Here is a 26,005-nt window from a genome sequence, read left to right on the forward strand (position 1 = left end):
GGCTTTCGTTGGAGAATTTGTCCAAAGTCTTCCAGAAAAGCAAGACAATTTGCCAGACATGTACTGTTCACATGGCTAGCAATTCTTTCGAAGATAAGTTTATGATAAAAGTCTCCACCTTACATGTTGACTCTTCCTTGATAGAGCACATTTATTGATGTCTTTACCAACCCTGCTTTTTTTTATAATTAATAATATTTTGCCTACTGCATACATTAGGCTGGTCCCAAAACTCCCCAGGATTTTTCTAAAAGATCTGGTGTGAATTCAACCTTTTTAAAACTAGAGAAATTTTAAGCAAGAGGCTCCAAACCATAGTTGGCAGTTTGGCTGTTTCATTCCTGATGCCCTTTAAAATACATCATCTTTTAGATGGGAATTTTCTGCTCTTGGCAATTTACTACTGATTGAAACCTCTCCTACCAAGCTGGCAGATGTTTCAGGCAGAGGGATCCTGTGGCACCTCACATACCTATGCAGGAAAGGGACAAGATTCTAGCACAGGAACCCCTCTGAATTCCTCCGGGGTGAACACAGAGAGAAAGTGCCCTTCTAATTATCTACCAAGGCCTTGTTTTGTTTGAAATCTTTTACACCTTCCTCAATTATTGGCCAAACAGAAACTGTCAGATTCTCATTCCCAATATATTGGAAAGGAGTTTATTATTTGTTTATATGTCTTGCAGAATATTTTCCTGAGAATATATTTTCTATATTGTGTTTTACACATGGTTTCCAAAGTTTATTTTCCTTGTGTTTTCTATTTCAGCATAACTTACGACTTATGAAAGGTTTCCTTTTCCTCAGACTAGTCTTCAACATGCTACTGTGAATGTGTTATCTGAAAACATTATCCTTGTTTAAATGTCACACAGCAATAGGATGTCATCATCATCATGGCAGCTAAATGGAGTCTTTCATGATTGTGCTCTCCACCTTCGCAGTCTCTGTAGTTTCCTTTAGTACAGATGGAATTGCCTTTCTGGTAGGAAAATCCATGCCTTCTTTTGATGGGATTCTGCTGCTTCAGCCTCCCTTTATAGTTTTGCCAAGCTCTGCTCCAGGCCAGATCTGAGGACACAAAGCTTCTGTTGACACAAACCCAGAGGGAACGTCACTGCGAATATCATGACCTTTCACATCCGTTCTCCACTCCCCTTGTCTTTCCTTTAAGTATTTCACTAACACTTGTCTAATTGTAACTGTCAGCAGTGTGGTATAATTTTAGTTTAAGACCACTTTTCCTGAAGGAGCTACAAATGATTCCCCTGTGCTTGCTGAATCTCAGTTCTGCTTCTGTACACAATGTACTGTACCTTTGTGCAAAATTACTAAGACAGTTTTGCACTTCAGGCTTTGGGACTGGTTTAGCCAGCTGCTTGAAATGTTTTGAACTGTGGGTGAAACACCAAGCTCCTGAGTTCTAAGATGCTTTTGATTAAATATTGATGAAATTGCTGAGTTTTATCTGCCATTTCTCTAGATTTGGAAGGGAGAACAGGGACTGAACCAATATTGCTACTCTGAGAAATATTAAAATGAAGGCATGTCCTGAATTATTGGGTAAATCAGCACTTTCACTTAGCCAGAAACCTTCCTTGTTACAGGGAACAGTAAGTTAGAAGTTGAAAAATCCATGCTACTAATAGAATAGTATTCTACAAGATGTAAGAGTTTTGATAAATATTATTGAATACAATTTTATTTTCTTTTCTACCTTTTGCATGTTTACAGTGCAGCAGCGCAGCATGGTTGTGTTTTCCTTTCCCTGATCTAAAAGGTGCTCCTAAACTTAAATAATCCAGCTCTGATTTTAAAAGTTTGGGACTACAGGTAACACCAGAGAAGACCTCACTGTCTTCCTGGACTGCGATCCAGCAACATTTTTCCATGTGATCAGTCTCAGTTCTTTTTAATACTTTACCCACCATTCAAGTGTCCTATGTATTCATACTGCTTAAAATGTCTTGTAAGTTTCATATGGTATCAGTGGATTGTAACACCTGAAAATGAAAACTGATCTGCTTCTTTCATCAAACTACTTTGTCAATGGGCAGAACCATTAACCAAGCAATGGTTGGAGCCATGCAGCCAGAGAGGTGATTCCCTTCACCAGGTGTACAAGGACCTGTTTAGAACTGTACACCAAATGGATATAGCAGCAGAACAAGCTTGACTTACCATCCTCTTCCTTGCTGCTCTGTGATACAAGCGGACTGAGAAAACCTTCCTTTTTTCTGAATTCATACAACATAAAGGGACAGAACCAGCTCCTCTATACAAAGCCAAGAAAGATCTTCTTTCAGCATAACAGGGAGCAGCAATGATAAGGTCCGCAAAGAAATGTCACACTGTTCTTGAGCCCACTTCCTCTTTTGTTACACTTGGGGCAATGTCTACTACACTAAATTATCCAAGTAATGCACTCACTAGGGAAAAGCAGGCAGTCTTTTTCCATTGAATTCTGAGACTTTTTAAACAAGTCATTATTTCATGTGTTGTCTCTTCAAAGAATTCAGTTCACAAGTTAAGAGCATTCCCTGCTTCTATCAGATACTCTGTAGAGAAGTAGGCTTCCATTTTTTTCCCAGCTACACTCCAGAAACTCATGCCAAATTAATGCTGTTTGTTGTCAGTGTCACTTCTGAGTCCATCCTTGCAGAGGGGGGTCAATGATCTGTTTTAGGGGGAAAAGTAGTACCTGGAACTGGTTAATGGTTCTGCCTTACCTTCAGTAAGGTAAGAAATATAAGTAAAGTTTAAGTCTGAAAAGGATTTGGAAATCTGAAGAATTGGATCAGATAGTGGAAGAGTAGTGAGAACATTTACTGTCCCTGTCTGACATTTAGAACTGCCTTTCACATGAACATTCCATGATGAAAAAGTACTTCCTGCTGAAAGCCATGTTTTGGCTATTTTTGACATCCATACTGAATGACAGAGAACACCATCCTGATGGTGCTGCTTTAGGTTCCCAGGACAGCAGAACTTAGCCTTAGACTCAAGTTTAAAGCAAGCTGGATGCAAGTTACAGTTGAGGAGCAAGGACACCACTGTCAAAGGACAGGTGAGGATTGACACCATAGTAAGATGATCTCAAATGACAATGAGCCCAATGGCTCTGCCAGCTGAGACTGTGGAATCACTGCAGCGGAACCATGGATGTAAAGAAACCCAAGTACCAAACAGGGAAGCTCAAGTGGACTTTATTATAGTTATTAGAATGTACAGGGACATCAGTGCACTGGTTTTTATTTCATTTCTCAGATTCAACACAGGAGCAGCTAGACACCAGCTCTTTGCTTTATGCACATTTAGAATGTGTCATGTGGGACATCCTGAAATAATTTTCTGAAAGGTTCTTGAAGAGCAGTGTAGTCAAAACCAAGCTAAGTGACTTCATAGATTCCCTGCTATTTCAAGGAAATGCTATGGATACCAAAAAGCTTTAATATAAGAAGTGATTAGGAAGTGCCAACAGGGTGGTAGGATACAGGTAACTGATTTTATCGCTGCTTTTATAGTTTTTAAAGTCCAGTCCATTCCATTAACTGGAATCAGTCCTTGAAAACTTCATTATAACACTATTTCTTTATTACAAATATTTACATACTATATATTAGTACAATTTTTATTTCCACACTTTAACGATCCCATCCCTTGACGCAGTTACTATAAACCCTTGCGTGGTCTGGAAAGTCGCGATATCGGTGATAATGTCGTGATGCCCGACTGGGAGAGATTCTGGACCCTTCCGAGGGGTCTCATCACTGGGCCCCATCTTTTGCTTGTTCTGAATTTCCTGTATAAAAACAAAGTGGGAAATACTGTTTACAGAAGGGTGAGCATTTGCAAAGAGACACTGTCATCCATATTAGGTTGTCAGTGTAAGAAGACCACAAAACCTCTTCCACCAAAAACCAATCAAACAAAAATGCCCAAACATACCACCTCACACCCTTTGACAGTTTTCTCAAGATTATTCCTTGGTTAATTTCTTTTCATCACACACAGCCTGTCTTAATCTGAACTGACTTTACAGCTCTTTGATTAGGTAAACGATGGGGGAAAATAGGAATAAAATAAAAGGAAAATTGGAATAAAATTGAGAGGAAAATGGGAATAAAAACTGGGAAAAAATTGGGAATAAAATTGGGAAAAATTCGAATAAAATGATGAAAAATTAGGAATAAAATTGGGGGGAAAATGGGGAAAATTTGGGAAAAATTTGGGAAAAATAGGAATAAAAGAAGAGGAAAATTGGAATAAAATTGGGAGGAAAATAGGAATAAAAATTGGAAAAAAAATAGGGAAAAAAATAGGAAAAAAATTGGGGAGAATTGGGGGAAAATTGGAATAAAATGCAGGAAAAGGGGGAAAAATTCCCTTATATGGACTTTGCTGCACCCACATCCCCTTATTTGGGTTTAACCATGCCTACATATCCTTATTTGGGTTTAGCCCCTCCCACATATCCTTATTAGGGTTTAGCCCCTCCCACATTTCCTTATTTGTGTTTAGCCCTGCCCACATGGGCTTATTTGAGTTTAGCCCCCCCCCCCCCATTTCCTTAGTTGGGTTTTAGCCCCTCCCACATTTCCTTATTTGGGTTTAGCCCTGCCCACATTTCCTTATTTGGGGTTAGCCACTCCCACATATCCTTATTTGGGTTTTAGCACCTCCCACATTTCCTTATTTCAGTTCAGCCCCTCCCACATTTCCTTAGTTGGCTTTAAGCCCCAACCCACATTTCCTTATTTGGGTTTAAGCCCCACCCACATCCCCTTATTTGGGTTTAGCCCCTCCCACATTCCCTTATTTGGGTTTAAGTCCTGTCCACACTTCCCTATTTGGTTTAGCCATGCCCACATTTCCCCTTATTTGGGTTTAGCCCCTCCCACATTTCCTTATTTGTGTTTAGCCCCTCCCACATTTCTTTATTTGGGTTTAACCCCTCCCATATTTTCCTTATTTGGGTTTAGCCCTGCCCACATTTCCTTATTTGAGTTTTAGCCCCTCCCACATTCCCTTATTTGGAAAAATAGGAATTAAACAAGAGGAAAATTGGAATAAAATTGAGAGGAAAATGGTAATAAAAACTGGAAAAAATTGGGAATAAAATTGGGAAAAAATTGGAATAAAATAATGAAAAATTAGGAATAAAATTGGGGGGGAAATTGGGGAAAATCGGGGGAAAATTTGGGGAAAAATGGAGGGAAAATTGGGGAAAAATGGCAGGAAAATGGGAAAAAATTGGGGGAAAATTGCTGGAAAATGGGAATGAAATGGCGGAAAAATTGGGGAGAAAAAGGGAAAAATTGCGGAAACATAAGAATAAAGTAAGAGGAAAATTGGAATAAAATTGGGAGGAAAATGGGAAAAAATTGGGGAAAAATTGGAAAAAAAAATACTCATTTTTAAGTAAGTAGTATTTGTTGAGCCCAATTCTGTCAAAAACAAATTATGTTTTTCTTTTAAAGTAGCTTCTTCCCAACTGCCCAAAACATGCAATGCTGACACCATCCACAAAAAGCAAGAGCGAGCGAGTTCTAATTGAAGACATAATGCAAAGTGTACAATCCACAGGGCCACCCAAAAGGAAGCAGAATAGATGTCTATCAAACAAAGTAAAATACCTGAACCACCTCTGTGCCCTCAATTATCTTCCTGTAGTAGGAAACAGATGGGCAATTAGAACTTCCAGCAACAACATATGATCTCTCAGGGTAGGCTAGATCCCAAAACCTAAACACGAAGAAACAAAATCAAAATGAGATGTTCAATTCCATCAGCTTAAAACAACTGCTTAAAAGTGGTCTTGCTCTTATGATGAAAATGAGTGGGCACAAATGCTATCTGCTTTCTACACTTAGTGGAAGGGAGTGATGCAGAGAAATTTATACTCATGTCAAGCTCACACATGAGTTATTTTTTGGTTTTTGTCATGAAGCCCATGAAGAATTTTACAAAAGGATACCCGCTGTATTTCAGAGTACGCATTACATTTCAGAGAAGCACCAAGTTCTGCAGTCCTTTTGCTGAGAACAATTTCCTCAGCTCACTGGTGTTCACTAATGAACACATGTTCAGTATTATTGTTTTGGATTCTTAGAGATTACTTAGGCAACACTTGGCAAAATTCAGTACACCAGTAGGGATGGAGGGGAGGGTGACAAACAAGGAAATTGTTTAGCTTGATTACCTTATTTTCATGTCTGAGCCTGCTGTCAGTAATATGGGATTCCCAGAAGCTGGACTACAGTATATTCCGTGGATGCTGTGAGGAGAAGGCTAGCAGGAAAAAGGGATATATAAAAATAATTTATCACCAACAGCTGTTACATGATGCTTCAGAAAGGGAATGCATTCCTTGCCACATTCATCCACCCAATTTCCAAGTCTTTCTGGTGAATGCCAAGTCACTTTAAGGGGCCACATCTTAATATATTAATGTAAATTGCTCCCTTACACTTTACAGAGCAATACAACAGAATTAACCCTCTATAATCCTCTTTTTTTTTTGAATCTTGGAAATTACATTCTCAATGAGGAGAGATTATTTCTAAAAGAATCAGGCAGGCAAATCCTACTGAAAAGCACATGGATGCTTAAATTTTTAGGCGATGAAGGCATTATGGGACAGATATACAACAGAAAACTATCTTAGATCATGGAGCTCCCTGTGTAAAAAAGGGCAGGACTGAAATTAACTCAACCTGCAATCCTTGTAGCACGTACAAACTCAGGTTTAAGTAGATTCCAGATAGGCATTTACAGCATTTATAGAAGCAGCTGTGGTAATTTTTGTCTATGGATTTGTGAACCATATTCCAGATTGCTCCTTTTCCAATTAAGTCCTTGAAGAAGAACCACTTCATGCTTCAAAGTAGCAGCTAAATGTAGTAGTGGTATTATATTACAGAAAGAATGTGTAAAAGAGCAGATGTTTACAGAAGTATGCATAGCCTCAGGAACAGAAAGTAAAAATAAGTACAAGATACCACATCATGAATTTTGGCTTTTCCATAATCTTTACAAGCTTAACCAGCTCACTGGTTTTCTAAGAACATGGCTGGGCATAACAAGTGAGTGCTACAAGTACAAGACAGTGGAAGGTGCCAATGAAGATTTAGGTTATACTGCTGTTTTACAAAGGCAATTTAATTCTGACAAGTAAAACAGTTATGGTGCCAAAATGAATCCCAGGGCAAGTTCTGTACTGATGCACAGCATGGAGACTAAGGTTGTTCTAACCCTGGCTACACAACAGAAACTGGAAAAGAAAGAGACCAGACCTGCAGTTCTGAAAGAGGTGGCGCACTGCTGGCCCACAGAGTGAAGCGTCGATCACCAGTTTCCATATCCCACATGGAGACTTCGTTGTTGCCTTGAACAGCTACAGGAAAGATAAAGCCAGTGCAAAAAGCACAAAACAGATTGGTTTGCTCTTGCTGTTTGCTCTACTGACATCACATAGAGGGTATGACATAGAGACACTCTCTGTTTGCTCCCTGCAGCATTTGTTTGTCTTGCTTTAGTACTTTGGTTTGGCTTGAAAGCAGCTTCACTCTAATTAATAAAGTGCCTGATTTTAAAGAGTTTAAAGGAAACCTGACTTAATTCTCAACCCCTTTAAAAATGTATAAAACCCTCAGTTTCCTCCCTAGATATCTTCCCAGCACTCTTTGAGAAGGATAGATAGTTTGTTGAGCATAGTCATCAGGGACTTTGGAGAACACTCCTATGCAGGTAAGAAAACAATCCAAAGTTACAGAGTTCAGTAGCAGCCACAATGAACTTCCACTCTCATGTGGACAGGTAAAGAATTCTGTTCAATGGATTGCTTACAAGCCTGGCAGCAACCTAGCAGGCAAGGACTTTTTAATAATAATCGAAAATTATGAAGTCTGTCGTTCCTTTAGTCTTTCACAGGGAGGAAACAAACTAGAAAGCACAGTGAAACTTTGTACGCTTTTTCAAGGAATTTATCTCCCAGGGTGGTCAATAACTCAAAGTAAGAAGTGAAGTCTTAAAGCAAGTAAAATATGAAACTCAAACTACTCTCGTTTTACAGCAACTTGATAAATTTTGTTATTTAGGATTAGTTTTAGGTACTTGTCCATTTCAAAATGTGTTCCTGACACAAACATATAAAAGTATATGACAGTGCCACGTGCAGTGAGGATGAAGCAGCTGTAAGTGTATCAGATGAGGAAGATTTGGAGATTTCCAAAAGTTCTAATCCATGACACAGCTGGCTTAGGTTGAAGGGAGAACTGGAATTCAATCTCTGCTCTACAGAAGGTGGTAGCAGATTTCCCATCAGCTTCAATGTATGTCATGAGTTTGAATTTAATCTTTTGTAACATTTTGTCCTTAAAAAGGGATGGGGTGGACAACACACAGGGAGGGCCCCTCATGAGAGCTGCAATGCTCAGAAAATGAGAATTGCAAATGCTGTCATTTTGACAATGGCTAAATCCTACTTTTCTTCTTTTCAACTCTCCACCAGGGCTTGAAGCAGCAGCTGAAAAAAACTCTGGTTTAATCACAACCTCTGGCAATTGTGAGGTAAGTTTAAGACCTCTTTTACCTGCTATTACCCAGGACTGATAGACAGGATGCATGAGCAGGCGTCTGATTCGGGCCTTGGAAGGATGAGAGTGGCTGGAGATAGGTAACTGAAACCTCATGTCCCAGCATGCCATGGTACCATTGCTCGTTCCTGGTGAGAAAAAGCTCCCCTTAGTCAGAGGGATCAATATATGAGGTTTTGCCCCTGTCTTTGTGCTCGGTTGGAGCAGGGAGATGACCTTCAGCCTCAAGTTCTTAGCAGGCAGAATGCTTCTCAAAAAGACATGAGAAGATATTTCTCTCCTCTTGTTTGAGAAGAGCATACGCTAGTAAGATCATATCAAGCAAAAGCTTGAGATGTAGTTACTGTAAGAGAAAACCATAAGGAAGAGGGGGGCAGGGAAGAGAGGGAAACTAATAAGAAATACAGGCTTACCAATACACAGCCAGCACTGGTGTATGTCCACAGCAAATGAAGTTATGAGGCCTAACTTCAAATCGTGTTTCAGTGTCCAAGCATTGCTGCTGGATCGCAAATCCCATCCAACCAGAGATCCATTAACTGTTCCATAAGCCAGAACTGACTGGGCTCCTGAATTGAAGTGATGAATGTCTACCACACAGCCATCATCCTTCAGATCTAATGACCTGGTTAAAATAATAAACTAATTTAGGCACAGATATGACTCCCTCCAAGTTTAAGACTTCTTCCCACAGCTTATGCTGAGCAGCATTTTCCTCTCTGTATCACTTCTCAAGGCATCTGCCAGAAACAGCTTTCTGAATTCAGTACAATGGATGCTTATGGTCTCTCAAATCTCTCTGCTGATAGGACCTGCAAGGCTGTCAGCAGCCCTTTGCAAACATAAACACAGCTCTGTGCCCTGGGTAAGGGCAATCCCAAGCACAAATACAGGGTGGGTTGAGAATACACTGAGAGCAGCTCTGAGCAGAAAATTTGGAGTATTGGCTCCACTGATGAGAAGCTCAGCATGATCCAGCAATGTCTGCTCACAGCCAAAAAAGCCACCCACAACAGAAGAATCAAAAGTGTGGGCAGCAGGTTGTGGGAGGTGATTCTCCCTCTCTCTGCTCCACACTTGTGAGACCCCACCAGCAGTACTGTGAGTACTTTCTGAGGCCTGGACATACCTCTCACTCAAATTTGAAGATCAAGCTGTAGCTTCAGTGCCAAATATTCAAACACTGCTCATATGGAGATAAGAAAGAGCTAAATCAAGCCCAAAGGCTCCCCTACATACTATCCCATTACCCATATCTCTACCAACTTATCACATTAAGGGCCCGAGAGGAAAAATTGCAGGTCTTAGGCAACATCACATGCTGTATGTCTGTAAACATTTATCTAATGACCTGCAAAACAACCTTCAAAATCACTTTGTAAGTATTAAGATTGTAACAAAGGAACCAACCAATCCCAGTACATAAACAAAAAAACTGAGAACTATTCAGAATGGCTGTTTCAAGCTCATAATGTGTTCAGTGACACAAGAAGGACAAATAAACTAAGAATGGTCAGCTCTGCAGAGTTGCCTTTCAACCCTTCTTTATGAAGCAGGATAAGAACGTGGATTACAGACTTCCAGTACACTCTGGGCTCAGCCAGCAGGAAGCCTAGAGCAAATTTAAGGATCTTATCTGAGGAATATAGTAACAGCTTGAGCTCTGTGTGTGATGAGATTTAACTGCTTGAAGCACATACCTGCTTTGTATTGGATGAATTTTAGGAGATTTGGGGAGCTTTGAGGATTCAATACCAAGAAGCTGGATGGCTCCATTATCTGAAGCTATAGCCAAGTAATGTGAACCTTGGCAAAATGTAAGTGTCTTTACATGTCCTCCAATCCGAGAGTATGTTAAAATTGATCTAAACAGTACAGAGACAAATAGGGGGAGAGAAAAAGAGGTTATTTTCAGTGGCACTTAAAAAAAATACTTCCCTTAAACACCTATTTAAAACCAATGGCTCTTGAGAAAGCTCTGAAAATAACATTTTCTAGCTGTTCCAAAATGAGAAAGCAAAAAAGCCAGTGTTGGCTTTAAACAACAACAGCAGAATATATTTATATATGTACAGAAATGAAATCAAAAAGCCTGTAATTATTATGGCTACAAAGCAGTCCCTTTGCATTTTTTTATTAACTAATTGAAACAGCAATCTAATATTATAGATGCAAGCCAAGAGGAACATTAATATATCCCCTTATTGATATTTCCAGTACACCCACAAATTATTCGTATTTTGCTTCCTGCTCTACTTTATTTTTCACTCTAAAATTGCAGACCCAACTACCACAGGTTTTTAAGCTACCTGGTTGTAGTGGTTTTTCCTTCCATTTTTTGGCTGTTCCAGACTTTCACTGTGCCATCATTTGAGCAAGTGGCAAAAATGGAGTGTTCATCAGAGACCCGAATGCGATTCACGGCAGACTTGTGTTCATGAAGGTGAGCTACCAACAACCCTTTGGGACGCCATCCTGCAGGGAAAACAAAACCAGGAACATGCAAGTCCCCCTAGATCCATCCACTAACAGCTACATCAGGATACTCATTACAACTGAAAAGCACAGACAGTACTGAAAACAGTGTTAAGGCATTTTAAATATTAAAGGCAAAAGCCTACTTGCTCAATTCTAAATTAGACTAGGTCATAGGTGTTCTGCAGAGTAAACACATTTCCTAAACTAAGAACTTCCTCTTTTCCTCATCCTTCGCATTTTTGCCATGAAAGGATGATATCTTGACTCAAATTATACATACATACATGCATACATACATACATATATATATATATACATATATAATTTTTTATCTAATAACCTCAGTGGCCTGTGATGTACCTGGAGGTGGGGGCTTGCTCTCCCACTCAGCATTCTCCATCATCTGTTTGGCAAGTCTCTCTGCATTACACTGCTCTCTCTTCTGCTGGATCAGCTGCTGCAGCTCAGTTTTGCAGGTGGTGATGCGCAGCTGGTGTGCGGATGGGGACATCGTGCTGCTCAGGCCCTGCAGGGTTGGTTTCCTGGGCTGGACAACTGCTCCATCAGATGCCTGTAGGAAATCAGACCTTAAAAATATATCCCTTAAATTCTACACACAGATAAATCCCCCTCATGAGATTTCTGTGTCACACACAGTGAATAAAAATGGCAAAAATCTTTTTTATTGAATCAATTAGCAGTGAAATAGCATTTTAAAAAATGCTTGCATGAAGACAATAAAAATAGTGAAAATTATTATTTATATAAAAGATTAACATTTTCTTATTCTACCCTGTTTGCCTACTCTGTTCTATATTCTGTCTAAAGAAACTATAATGTGCTGTGCCCACCTATTAATGTGATTATTACATAGGCAGTTATTGGTCTCAAGACTGACAAAATGAAAGGTTAGCTCTCAAATTCATTTACATTGGACTTTAAAAACCAAAGTATGAAGCGTTTCCCTTAAGTTCAGGGTAGACACACTCATTTAAAGCTAGCAGAAGTTAATCTCCAACTAGAAGCCAAACAGAAAAGAGTGTTCGGTGTCAAGATGTGCCTCCATGGCTTGCAGAGCTCCCAGCCTATCCTCCTCTTGCTAGTACTAAGTATTACAGGTACAGGATGTCTAAATGCTGTGATTTCCAAGTTAAAACCAAGATATCTCTTCCTAACAACATGTATCAGGGCATTCAATTTGAGGAGAAGTCTTCCCTGCGAGAGAAGTGTACATAGTAATTGTTCAATCCCCACAAAGCCTCATCTCTTTGTGCAAAGCATCTATTTGTTAGTGAAGCTCAAGGGACTAAAACTTACTTCAGTCCTTTCTCAGTTCCTGTTTTAAAAATAAGAACTTGAAAGTCAGCAACTCTGCTGAAGAAGATACCAGCCAATAGCATGGCCAGTGTCAAATAACCTCCAAACAAAACAAGAACATCACATCCCTATAGTCCCACCTGACTTTAAAACAATTAAATCATTACAGGTAAGATGCAAACACAGCATTTTTCAGGTATACCTGTGGAGAGGATGACAAAGTGGCACAAATACCAGCTGAGGACTCTGAACGAAGTGGTTTCCCAGCTTGGATGGCTTCAGGATCAGTAGTTTGCCCATGTCCTTTGGATATTGGCTGGGAAATGTTTGTGGGTTCCAGGGACCCAAACATGCTTTTCCATTCTTCATTTACATTTGAATCTTGCTTTACATGCTTTCTTGCTATAAGTATGAGGGAGGGAGGGAGGGAGGGAGGGAGGGAGTGGGAGAAGAAAAAAACAAAACATCCCCAACATTACCATGACAACATTCACTCAGGATTGTCATTACTTTGGGACTACATAGAAATCTAATGTTTACAGGCCAAATTATTATTTATGTACAGAGAAAACCCTTCTGCTATGTTGTGGAGATCAGCTGACAGCATTTTTACGGGAAACCAAACAAAGCACCTGCCTCATGTGTTCACATCCTCTGGATCATGAGCTGACTCATGTAATAAATCACTTCACTAGAGGGAAAGCTTACATCTAGAAGGCTGCAGGATTAGACTCCACCATATGACAAATTTCTCTTAGAGAACATGGAAGGATTTAGGTCATTTAGTCCAACCACCCTGCAATGAGCAGGGGCATCAATAAAAATTTGTAACAGCACAGTACACACATCATTGTTGGTGTCAAATACAATCAGTTCCCATCATAATTGCAACATCACCTGTAGATTCAAGAAAGTTATTGTTTAAATAGGAAATTTATTTATTTCCAGCATTCCTTTAGAGTCACTTAGAACTGTAAAATATAGACAGAAAAAGAAACACATGGAACAAATTAAATTTGGACAAAGTCAGTGAAGAAAAGTTAAAGGCATAAAGATTTTAAGGGCAAGAGCTTTGGGTAAAACAAATTACTCCAAGTATAGACTTCATATACACTAAGTTTTAAATCATGTTGACTCCTCATTAAAGGATGCAAAGAATTAAAAAATCCTATAGTTCTGTACTTTCCTTTACAATTATATGCAAAACATCCTAATTCTGGAAATAAGATGTTAATAGCTACAGGCTTTACAGATATTTCTGTATTTCTATATGTAAAAACACAGAACCTACCAGTGATGTAATAGAGGAGGGAATTACAAGCTTGAGAGGGTAAAGAGGAAGCTTAAACTGTCTGTAAATAAGAATTTTGAGGATACAGAGAACTAGAATAGTTAGCAGCAAGTGGATTTCACATCTGAACAAGGAAATGTAAGAGGTTTTTTGAGCTTAAAGAAGAGCAGACAAAAAAAAAGTAAAATGGGAGTGGATGAGAAGCTGAAGAACCCCAGGGCCAAAACACATGTACTTAGGTGAGCAACACCGAAGTTGGGAACTCCTCAGTGCCAGCCTGAGGAGTTTTTGGTTTTCTTCAGGCTACCTCAAGAAAACACCCAAGATTTTCACAGTTAAAGAGCTTAGCCCTTGTTGAGAGGAGACAGAGCAGATACCTAGCCTCCAACATTTACACTGTTGCCATGAGTCACTAGAGTCCTGTTTGTCACAATCAACTGAACAATGGCACACAGAGGCAAAATAATTTAAAATATTCTCAGGGGAAAAAATAATTCCCATTTTTCAATGATCAGAGAACATTTCATCACCTCACACTTCAAACTGAAGCAGTAATTTTCCTATGGCAAACTCAGGTGAGGATGGTGATAGTCATGTAGGCTGATATACTGAGAACACCCTGAAAGGAAGGCTATACTTCAACTATATAGATCACAAAATATACTAACCACGTTTGTCATCAGAATCCTGCTTTGTTTTAACAAGATCCACTTGTCTTCCAGTTATTCCCAGAGCTGACAAGTCAATCACCCCTTTGTGACTGCTATCATGCAGGTGGCTCTGATCCACAATATTGGCTTTAGCTTTATTAGATTTTAACATAAAGTCCTTCAGTGCTAACAGTTTGTCTTCTTCCTCCTCAGTCATCCCCTACAGAATAAAAGAAAAGGTAATATTACCCTCTCTTAACAATAACATGCATCAAGGCATGAAGATTTAAGAAGCAGTAAAATCAATGACTGGCTCAGAAGAGCAGAAGAACACATTCCCAGAATTCAAAGCATTGGTCCATTGCTCATAAAACATAAGGTAAGCTACTGCAGTGTAAGAACATCTTTCCTCCTAAGGAATGGAGCAAGGAAAAGTGAAAGGGCAGAACAGAATTTATTGCTGGATCACTCTCTGGTGCAATCTGCTTAGCTGCCACCTAGACCATGCTTACAGCCCACATGCCATGGGGTGAAAAAACCCCACACAGCTACAGTCCTTTTTCTTCCCAGTTCTCACTACTTTGGGTGGATGATTCTTTATGTTCCCCTCTTCACACATAACCCTCAAGACTTTCCAGCTCCATTTCCTTTTGGCACAAGTCTAGCACTTTGAAAAATACATGCTCCGTTATCCAGCACAATGCACTTAATCCAGCAATGCTCTCTAATGCTGCCACATCAAGGATGCATCAGAATTTGAAACTTAAAGCCATTTTTTAAAGACTTATGTGGTATTTGTATGTCTGGCAGATCTTTTAAACATCTTTAAGCTCTGAACAACTTGTCCCACAAGCATATACCGAAATCAATGAAGTTAAGGGCCTGGGGGATCAGAACCTCAAACTGGGAGTCCTTCACAGAAGGAACTGCAAGGTCAGGGCTTGTGGAGGTGTACGGAGCCCAGGAGTCTCAAGCCTGACTTTTAAAGTACAAATAAAACCCAGTTACTTGTGAAATAAGCTTCTTCAAGAGCTGTGCAATGGCAGGGTCCTCTGGGGGTGGGCACTCAGAGAGAGCTCCCGTTCTCTTCATCTGTCGCAAGTGCAGGTGTCGGAAGAGGCTCGTGATATCCTTTGATCTTAAGACATAATCAAATATGGAACGGCTGACAGGCTCCTTAAGGACACTTAACAGGACTATTTCTTTGTCTACCTGCAATTCAAAACAACAGACCAGTCAACATGATGATATTCACATAACCTGTACAAATCACATAGATTCAGCTTGTCTCCTTTCTTGAAAATAAGATCTGTGTTGGTCATGTCATTTCTCCATTCTCTTCCCCTCTTTCCTATCAAGTACTTCTCATAGCTTGCTGTCTACAGGAAAAACAACTTCAAAATGAGTCCAGAATGAAGACTTAATATTACAGTCCAACTTCATGTTACCCACTACTCACTTGCTATATATAGCGTTGCATGGCAAAGAAAAGATTTATATACTAAAATGAAAAAGAAAAGATTTATATATTAATATGGACAGGAAGTGAAATTTACCAACCAATGCCTAAAACACAGCACAAAGAACATGTAAACACACAAAAATGTTATTATAGTGAATTTCCAATCTACAAGGTTTTCAACAAAATGTTGAACACAGGATACATTTCTGAATGTATGTTCTGCAATTATTTCTTCTTTATCTATAAAAACACCCGAGAGGTGCAGTCTACAGGACCTAAAGCTGTATGCAAAGATGCCTATATGATCATACTACCAGCATCATGTAGGGCACTCCTGGACATGCATTAATAGTAAATGACTTCATTCATTCATGCTGAGCATTGTGCCCTGACCCTTGGCAAAGCACTGAAACACAGGAGTGGCTCTGGGGAAATCACAAGCATGGTAATCACTAATTAACAGACTGGTTTTGTAGATGAAAACACAGAACATAAACCAACTTGTTTCACAGCCAACTTTCCATCCTTTTTAGACTCCTATACACAGTACAGTATTGTAAGAGTTTGACTATAAATAAGGCAAAAAAGGCTTGAACCAAAAATATACCTGCTGCTTTTAGGCTTGGTAAAATGTTTTGCATTTTACAACAAATTTGAGACAACAGTCTTTAAAACATGGAAAGCAATGGCCATTCTACAAATCTGCCAGAGATCTATAGCAGAAATCAAAAAATCTATAATTGCCTATAATATCAATTGAAAAAAAGTACATATGGTCCCTATAGCCAGGACCATGGCCAAGAGAAACTTATGGATCATGGCTAGTCCAGACATTCTCACTAATATTATTTGAAGTATTACCTGTATTATTGGTTGTGTGATAAAAGGATGGAGGTATGGCATTAGCTTGCAATAGACATCAGCAATATTCAAATACTGTGCCACCACAGTGATAAATCCAACTGCACCATAACATATCCAAAGATTAGGGTGACACAGGAATGGTGCTGAAAGAAAAACAGGCTGTTAAAATATATCATTCATATAGGAGAGAGGAGACCATCCTGCATATGGCAGTCTGTGATGTAATTTCCTTCTAACAGAATTACTCCCAAACTGAGCCTTCTCTCTTCCAGAGCAACAAGGTTAAAACATTCATACAGAGGAAATTATTTCATGGATTTCACTGTAGTCATGCTGCTCAATTTCCTTGCTCTTGCCAAAAAACATATTTTCCTTATTTGCTCATTTCAATCCCTAATTGTCAACGACAGATTTGCAAGGGAGACTAATCCAAAAATAAATCTCAACCACATTTGAACAATTACAGTGAATCCAGAACCGGTGATAGATTCTTTTCTTTTTAAGTAAATACTTTATTCCTTCCTGCTTTCTCTCTCTTCCTTGAAGAGTCACTACTTATATTATGAAATTAGGAGACTCAGAAGTCCCCCAATTATGCAGGCTTTAAGAAGTTGTTGTCAACGCACTGTATCTAGTCATGAGATGTAATCACAGACCATCTGCTCCAAATTCTGAGTGCGTTTGTAAAACCATAACATTAAGAAGCAGCAGACTACATCTCAAAAGATCATTTGATTTTTTTTTTTATAAATAGCTGTTAAATCTTGGGCACATCTAAATTAAATTGATAAGCCTGATCAGGAAAGAGAGACCAATTCTGCAACCAAGGATGTATTGAGTTAATGGGTTTTTATGGTGTTAGAATAAGAAAGAATCATTATTGTCTGAATTCTCTCATCTTCAAAAGCTAATGCATAAGTGTTTGCAAATTATGTGCCTGATGGACTACCAGGAGCATCCTGGACTTTTTCTTTACAGCAGGTTGCCATGTAGATCAAGGAAAGATCCTAAGGCAGAAAGTTTCTGGAGTGAGTGTTTTTTGCTGCTGCCCTATATAAAATCCGGTAGAATGCACCCAATTTGTTCCAGCAAAACTATTATTTTAGAGTCCTGAGCACTAACATGGTTCAACTAGCAGTAGGTCCACACCATAATTTTGTTTAGATTCTAAAACAGAACTACAGGTTTGTATTCTGGACAGCTAACCCGACAGTGGAACTTTATGTAGAACTGAGATTTCTTTACAAGGAAAACAGGGTATTCTGCAGTATTCTATCTTACCTATATCACAAGCAAACTCATAAATATGGGGCTTTTGCAAGAGCCCCAGCTGGCACATACAAGTAAGAGCATTGAGGGCTTTATAAATGACAAATTCTTCAGCATCACTGAGACCTTGCTGAAGCAGAGGTTTGAGAATTGATGAGCTTTGCCAGCCAACATAAGCAGCAACACCTGAAATATAAAAATAACATAAAAATCCAAAGCAAACTGATAAACACCAGAAAACTCCATCTTCCTATCAGAATTGAGAGCAAATATAAAATAACTTTATTGCTTCTAATCTAATAAGGTAATAATCCATATACTTGTTCATGTCTTAATGCTGGACTTTGCAATTCTTTGCTAAAAGGAAGGGAGGAAGGAGAGAGAAACAGCACTAGAAAGAGAAACACCCTCAGTGCCACTGCTACAGAAGGGCATCTGCTCACAGCCACAGGCAGCAGTGCCTGCACTTACTTAAATACCAGTTAGAGAGCTCAATTCTAAAGATGTGCAAATGCCTGAAGTAAAATAAAAACATAACTTCAGAACTTAATCTGAATTCTTCTATGGATGTTGGGAATGTACATTGGGAACAGAGTTAAAAACACAGGTTACATGTCTTCACTTTTAATTGCCTCACATGTCTCTATGTCCTTTGCAAGAAGGCAGGACACTCAGACCTCTGCTTTGGCTGTTCCATTGCTCCTTCTAAACAATTTCTGAAAAGTTATCAATATCACTTCTTGGCAGTTTGCCAGCACAGAATTTTGTGGTTTCCAGTTACAATGGAATGCATAGCTACCATACTGGCCCCACTGAAAGTTTGATCATGATTGTTTTTCCTGCCAGGCACCTGAAGTACCATTTAGGCTCTCAGGAACTGCACTTGGGAAAGTTTTCTTGACCCACAAATCCTGAGCACTGACTCTCAGCAATGGTCATGTGGATTTCCAACATACATGGAGCACTGGATATACTTAACAGCCGATGTCATTATTGGTAAGATTTTTTAAATTGTTATGAAGTATTCTGAAGTAACAAGAATCTTTAGGTGATGTTTTAAGGCACTAAAAAAATCTCTCCAGTTAGAACTTCAGCATATACCAATGCCTAGTTTTCATCATATGAACGGATCTACTGAAGTGAATGGGACCATGTGCATATGTGAAGTGATGCATCTATTACAGAGCTTGCAGAAATCCTACTTATCACTTGCCATAATTTAGCTTTTTAAGTTAGTGGCTATAGGAGAGACTCAAAGAAGAAAAAAGCATTTTAATTCCATTTTTTTAATGTTAATCTACCCTAGACTTAAATGCCTCAATTGTATTTGTATTAAATATTTGGACTAAAAGAAGTATACATTTGTATCTACTTTGTTTCATCTTCATTCCCTAATGAAACATTTCCTCCCAATAATTTAGAAAAAAGTATTTTCTTATAAATTCTAGAAATCTTTATAAGAAAGGACTTTTATATGACTTATTTCTTCATATCCTGGAAACTGCTAATTTATTTATTTTCCTTCCACTCTGTATGGCCGAAACCAAACACTTACCAACAATGCTGTCAAAGAAAGCTCCTCGAAGATGCCAGTCATTCTTGTCATTTAAGAAAGTGATCATATGAGACAGAAGAACATCGTTGGCTTTCTGACGTCCAAAAAAGACACACAGACGTGTTATTCCATTTTCCATCAGTGTCTGCTTCACAATATTCTCTGGGTCACTTAGCAAAGTCACAACTTTCTGCTGGACCATTTCATGCAAGGCTTGCAACTCTGCAAGGGACAACAGGGTGAACATCTTGGCTGAGGAGAAACAGTGTGTGCATGTGTACCACCTGCTGCTAAAGGAGTTACAGTGACAGGTCATCCTGAACAACACCTGGCTCGGTAAAATTTGTAATGCAACAGAACCTCAACAGCTCCAACTAACAAGGGCTTACCAAAGACTTCAGGCTAAGCATGAGGAGGTGACAAAGCCAAAGAGTAGAGAAATGTGAGACATTTCTACCCAGATCAATTTATTCTAAACATGTAACTTTCACTAAGATCATTCCACTCATTTTATATGTATAGATGATATGCAGATGTGAAGAAGCATAAGAATGAGTCAGCAGCAATGTTACCACAGTAAACAAAAGGCTTTGAGGCAATTTTGGTTTGATATGTTTATTTGACTATGAATTTCAAAATTTGTGAACTGACAACAGATCAAGACTATGTTTTTATTTAGGCAGATAGATTCACTTCATTAGCATGAAGTGTACTACTTCAAAAAGTGAGTGCTTCCAATCTCATTAAATTTCTGCAGTTAATCTAACAATACTGATGAAAAATTTGAAGATGACCTTGCCTATGGCTTCTACTTCATGACACAATTAAACAAAGTATTTTTATTAAATGGAAATAACAGATTGTTAATGCACTGCATGTTATTGAAAACTACAAAGCAGGATCTCAAATGAGCAACACAAAAATTTCAGCTACTGCTGCACCAGTTTTGAGGGGTGATTATCATTTGCCTACAGTCAGAAGTCCAGCCAATTTGCTTTCTATTGTGACCCTGTCCATCAGCCACATGAAATATCTGCCTCCCGGGTTCAAACTTCTCGTGCTTGGTTTCAAAAAGGGTGAAAAGAACAGAACTACTCAAGCTTCTTTCTTCTTTGTGTTACTTCCTTCATCTCCAAGCTATCTCAAGGGATAGGAGACAGCATTCTTAGAAGCATAGCCCAAACGATGGAGCTTCCTCTCTCACTCAGCAATTCTGAGCACCCCCACCTTACATGAAGGAATTTGAAGAGGATCTTTTATATTTGGTTTCAGTAGATTTGTTGCTGCCTTATTTTAAAGTATCATCCTGCAACTAGTTAAGAGATAATTGCCTTTTCCCCAAATGGAATACGTGCAGGATGTTTACCAACTCTGATTAGTCACAGATTGCTCTACTTAGCCCAGAAGAGAAATGACAGTTTTTAACCACAAACTCTTCCCAGCTTAGATTTGCCCAGCATTCTTCTGGGAATTCATGCAGCACTAAAAGGCACTGGAGATGACACACAGGTTGCTTATTACCCTGTGTCTTTACAAAGGGAAAGGATAAAAAATCTATCCTTAGGATTTTAATTCATTCAACTCTAGTTATAATACAATGTTACAGTAATGTTACCGCCAAATGGCATCCACACATTTAGCTTTACCAGGCAAACAGACAAGATTTGTGAAGCACAGGGACAGAAAAGGAAGAATGAAAAATACAGTGCAATGACTATGTTAGAATTTGACACATTTTCCAAAGCTAACGCTGCTTCCCACTCCAACACAAGCAGTATTTGGAACACAGGCGTGTTTTTGCAGCTGTCTTGTTTATGAGATAAGCTGGAAGTGAAGTTGGATATGCAACCAAGCAACCAGCATCACAGTCACATACCTTGAGGACCTCTGGAGAAGAAAAATATGCTCATTTATATACTTTTTTGTCTCTCACAACACTCAGAGCAGAGGTGTCTGTCTCTGCAGGAAGCTGTCACACACTTTGATACTGGTCAAGGCAAAACATTCTTCCCATTTAACAAGAAGGCTAAGCTTTGAGAGATGAGATAGCTCAGTGCTACCTAGGAGCTTTGGCCCATGATTTGCTATTATAAGCAGGCAAAAAGTGACATTACCTGTGTCATAGTTATCACTAGGGTGAGATGTTTCATCCATTTCTTCACCGTTTGGTTCATTTTCCATATTCAGATTTTTCAGCTGTACTAACTCCAGAAATCTCAGAGCTGTTTCTGCCAATAGTGCTATATTTTCTGCAAAGGAAAACATTTTGGTTAAGAATTGTTCTACTTTGCCAATTTACATCAGTCTGATGACCCCCTGAAGAGAGATTACAGCCACTGACAACACCAGTCACAATGGGCAAACAGGACTGAGATTAAACAGGATGCTCTGGTCAACCCACTTCTGTTGACTCCCGGCAAAGCTACCAAAGTACACCAAATCACACAGTACTTTTGTCATGTAAACAAGTGGAAAAATCCTAATGATATTAGGTGTAACAATGACTAATTTAATTCTTCTAGAACAAGCCAAATTAGCAACTAAACAATTTGATAGAAGGTAAAGGCCAAATAGCCTGAATTAACTAACATTGCTACATAGTAGATTGCAACAAAATAACAACAAACCACCACACCAGGACATTATCCTAGGAAATAACAACTTGTTACCCTGGAATCCACTTTTAGAACATTTGTCAGTGTATCTATCCAGCTGATTTGGCACCGTTCTGCACCATTTGGAAGCTGCTGAAGCAACTCAGGCTGCATTATATGGGTCAGTCACTGCTGGCACAGGAGCAATAACATCAAGGCAGAAGTCCCACTTAAGCAGCAGTTCTGAGTGTCATCCAAATCAACAGCAACGTGCCAATGGAGCCTGTCCACAGCCCAGGCCAAATACTCTTAAGTCACCAGTCTGACCACTTCCAAAAGTGTAACAGAAATTAACCCAGTTAGACTACCTTTAAGTACATGAATGTGTTTGAAATTTAAATTGATCATGGTGACCACAAACAATTGGTTCTATTCATTAAGTGTACAAAGTCTTCAATAATTATTTTTATCAGTTTACTTGGTAAACAAAAGAAAAACATCATCTGACATTTCCAACTATATAAACCCCAAAATCTAATTAAAATGTGCTAGTCATAGTAAGGGCACACAGTAAATAGCAAACATGGGCATGACTATAAAGCTTCTTCCTGAACTGTGGAGAACTCACACATCTGAATAACATCTAAAGAAAACATCTGTTACAGTATAAGCCAGTTTATTACAGAGCAAATAATTCTAATTTCAGCTCCTGCATATCAAATTGCATGTTGTTGGAAAACAGCTCTGCAGCCCAACAACACAATGATGTTTTAAGTTAGTTTCTTATTTATCACTTCCATCAGGCCATTTTATGGAAACAATCAGAGCTAATGAAATGTGACTACAGGTGTCATACCTGCAGTCACTTCTGAGACTTCTGGCAAGTTTTACTGACAGAAACTGTTAAGAGAACATAGAAAAGCTGAAGATTCAGAATTTTGACTGGACGTCCTCTTACCAGCATACGCAAGTCTGACGATGGTGGCTTCATCCTGGGCCAAGTGTGCAATGCCCGGCAGAATGTATTCTGGGTAAATGTTAATATCATTGCGTGGCACCTCTTTGACGAGAGCAAGAACTTTAGTTAGTGTCCTCACAGATTCTGCCCTCACCCTGGGCACAGAGTCATTGCTGAAATGTAACAGATAAGGAGTAATACGATCCAGAAGAATCTCTACACTTAATCTTGGTGCTAAATGAAGAATCAGCTCCAAAGCAGCCAGTTTTGAATCACAGTACTTGAGAGTCTGTAAACAGGAAGTTATCACAGACACTAGAATAACCAGCCCATTCTCTTTTGTCTCTCCCTCGGCCTTCTCTGTGCGGTCGTGCCCACAGAGATTGTGAATGATGTTGTCCAGATCTTTACGTATGACCAATATACGCTCATCTGCTGACACAAACGTTTCCTTGGCAAACTGGGCCATGTAAGGCTGAAGAAAAGTGTAAAATATTTCAGGAAATGCATTGTTACGTTGCTGTTTCAAATAATCTTCAGCTGCTAAACGTTTATCTGGCTCTCGATGGATCATCTGAGTAACCTTGAGAAAGGCAGAAGTAGGAGGGAATGGGAGAGAAAGATCAGAGGTTTAGACATTTAGACATAATACAAAAACATCAAAACCCAAACCCAAACAATAAGCAATCTGTCACCAAAGTAGGTGAAATACACTGCAAACAGAACACACAGATGGTTCTAATTCTGTAGCCCATCCTTACCAGTTCTCTGATACTGCGGTCTTCAATTTTGTTTAGGACTTGGTCAGGGGAAAAGAGGCCATTTCTGTATGCCAAAAGCTGAGATAAATCAAACAAGGGTACACCTTCTGTGAAGAGCTCTGCTATTACACAACCTGGGACAGAAAGAAAAAAAGAAGTCAAAGATGTCAGAAGATTATAAACAGAAAGAAAAAAAGAAGTCAAAGATGTCAGAAGATTATAAACAGACACTATAACTTTGTTTTCTATATGCAGACAAGAACAAACCCTAAACAAGTCTTTGCTCAATTAAAAATAAGGCAAACTAGTTGCCAAATTAATTTGTGGAAAGGAGATAACATCTCAAGCTCCAAAACCTGGCTTTTATACTTGATCCCTGAAATCTGTTCCAAGTAATTTATTTCAAGCATGTCAACAGCAGAGGAGTTTGCTGAATTAGAAAACATGAGGCAGTGACTTCAGCCACCTGCCAGCTGGAAAATCCATCACTAGAAAAGGAACCCACATCACTGTCATGTGGAAGAAGAGAGTGGTAAGTCAGCATGGGTCGGGCAGTAGGTCAAAATTAGGCAGCCTTTTTACAAAAGGTAAAGGAATAACTTCTGCTCCTACAGCTGATGCTGGGGGACAGCACATATTCACTCACACATGATTGCCAAAACCACACTCAGTATTGTGTACATGACACAAGTCTCTCTTCAAAGAATCTGCTCCTGAAGTTTGCTCCCAATAGTCTGCTTTATCTGTGGAGGGTCCTGGAAGTATGGCCATAAGAGCAACTTGTAAAAGGAAGTAATAATTTCCTTCAAATTAATTTTCAATCACTTTACAGGGAGAAAAAAACCCAAAAAAGGGCTAAACTCATGACTTTTAAGACAAGGCCAAGACTCAAGGCAGTCTCCCACAGTCAAACTCCTAACTAGTATTTGTGAGTGGGACCATAACAGGACTTTGCTTCCACTTTGTGCCTGTGGGGAAAATAAAAAAAGGGGCTTCTAGAGCCAATATTGCCAAATTACCCTGAAAACAGTGTCAGTCCCCCCAGAACTGGGCCACAGACTGGGTTCTCCTCTCAGGCCCCATGAGGCAAATGCTTCTCTGCCAATGGAAGATGATGGACTGTGCCGGTGAAGAACCACCTCTTTCCTAGGGCATAGGTGAGCCATAACAGAATAGTTTGTGATTTCTCTCCTCAGATAATAGTGATACACCTAACTTATGTAGCCTACTACATTGTTTTTGTACTTTTCTGTGAATGAAAAAGGTTTGGGTCTTTATGCTTAAAATACACAAGTTTTTAACATGCTGCACTCCGAGCCAGCTGTAAGAAAAGAAAAAAAAGGAATCAAAAACCCCCAGTAAAGTTCTTCTGCACTGCATTAGTCAGAAACAACACCTGATAGCTCCAAGTACCTGCAGAAAAGATATCCATTGCACGTTTTAACTCCCCTCTTGTTCGCTGATTGCTATTTGCCAAGTCTACCAAAGGAGTGGAAGGGTCCCTCATGTTCTCCAGCTCCGTGGCAAACATGCTGCCATCGACAAAGCGCTCGGGAGCGATGTAACACGTTCTCCTCCGGGATGTGTCAAAGAAATAATTGAAGTCAGCAGGATTGTCTTCAGGAAGGTAAGTTGGTTTAAAACTGGCAAAGTCAGTTAGAAGAACCCAGTTCCAGCTGGTCACCATGATGTTCTCAGTTTTAATATCACCGTGGCGGACTCCAGATTTGTGCGCTTGGTCCACCGCAGTGAGGATCTGGAAAGCGATCCACCTTTTCTCGATGTTGTTCAGGAACGGCCTGGTACTAATTCGGTCATAAAGGTTGTCCCGTACGTACTGTCTGAAAAGCATGGCAGCCTTCTCGGACAGGGTGGCTTTCTGGAAGGGGAGGCAGTTCTGTGCCGAGTGTAACCTTATCTTCAGCTCCTCCAGCTCCTGCTTGTAGCTCGTCAGGGGTAAGGTGGGATCCTGAATGGCAAACACCTTCACGACCACCAGCCCCTCCCGGTGCTTGGCTCGGGCCACCTTGAAGAAGCGGGTGCTGCCCAGGCTCTTGTCATACTCGAAGTCGTGGATGTCCGAGAAGTAGCTGTCCACAGAGAGAATCTGCGAGGGGGCGATGCCAGCCAGCTGGTTCCCCATGGCGGCGCCTCCTCCGGCCGCGGGCACCGGAGGGCTCAGGGGCTCTGCCTACGGACAAACACGGCG

The 26,005-nt window shown here is 39.7% G+C and overlaps 1 protein-coding gene across 1 annotated transcript; it reads right to left on the reverse strand.

Annotated features, from left to right (window-relative positions):
• Nucleotides 1-3,190: 3,190 nt before the first annotated feature.
• On the reverse strand, nucleotides 3,191-26,005 carry PIK3R4 (phosphoinositide-3-kinase regulatory subunit 4). The gene is made up of 19 exons (XM_063155675.1): nucleotides 25,210-26,005; nucleotides 23,797-23,930; nucleotides 23,036-23,618; nucleotides 21,598-21,732; nucleotides 19,484-19,705; nucleotides 17,941-18,114; nucleotides 16,657-16,802; nucleotides 15,342-15,545; nucleotides 14,352-14,553; nucleotides 12,595-12,794; nucleotides 11,436-11,646; nucleotides 10,907-11,072; nucleotides 10,298-10,462; nucleotides 9,011-9,222; nucleotides 8,594-8,725; nucleotides 7,296-7,396; nucleotides 6,203-6,291; nucleotides 5,637-5,745; nucleotides 3,191-3,802 (listed from the first exon to the last, which is right to left on the reverse strand). The coding sequence occupies exons 1-19, from the start codon at nucleotides 25,937-25,939 to the stop codon at nucleotides 3,632-3,634; spliced, it is 4,086 nt and encodes a 1,361-aa protein (XP_063011745.1). The 5' UTR covers nucleotides 25,940-26,005; the 3' UTR covers nucleotides 3,191-3,631.

This window comes from Melospiza melodia, chromosome 1 (assembly GCF_035770615.1).
Source record: "Melospiza melodia melodia isolate bMelMel2 chromosome 1, bMelMel2.pri, whole genome shotgun sequence".
Lineage (NCBI taxonomy): Eukaryota > Metazoa > Chordata > Aves > Passeriformes > Passerellidae > Melospiza > Melospiza melodia.

What these genes read in the sequence shown, in the direction of transcription:
- PIK3R4 (XM_063155675.1), bottom strand. Translation starts at nt 25,939, where the DNA reads ATGGGGAACCAGCTGGCTGGCATCGCCCCCTCGCAGATTCTCTCTGTG. An exon ending in TCACACAACCAATAATACAG is followed by an intron (nt 15,546 to 16,656) that starts GTAATACTTCAA and finishes TTTGAATTGCAG; the next exon opens with GTAGACAAAGAAATAGTCCT. An exon ending in TGAAGAAGCTTATTTCACAA is followed by an intron (nt 14,554 to 15,341) that starts GTAACTGGGTTT and finishes TTTATTCTGTAG; the next exon opens with GGGATGACTGAGGAGGAAGA.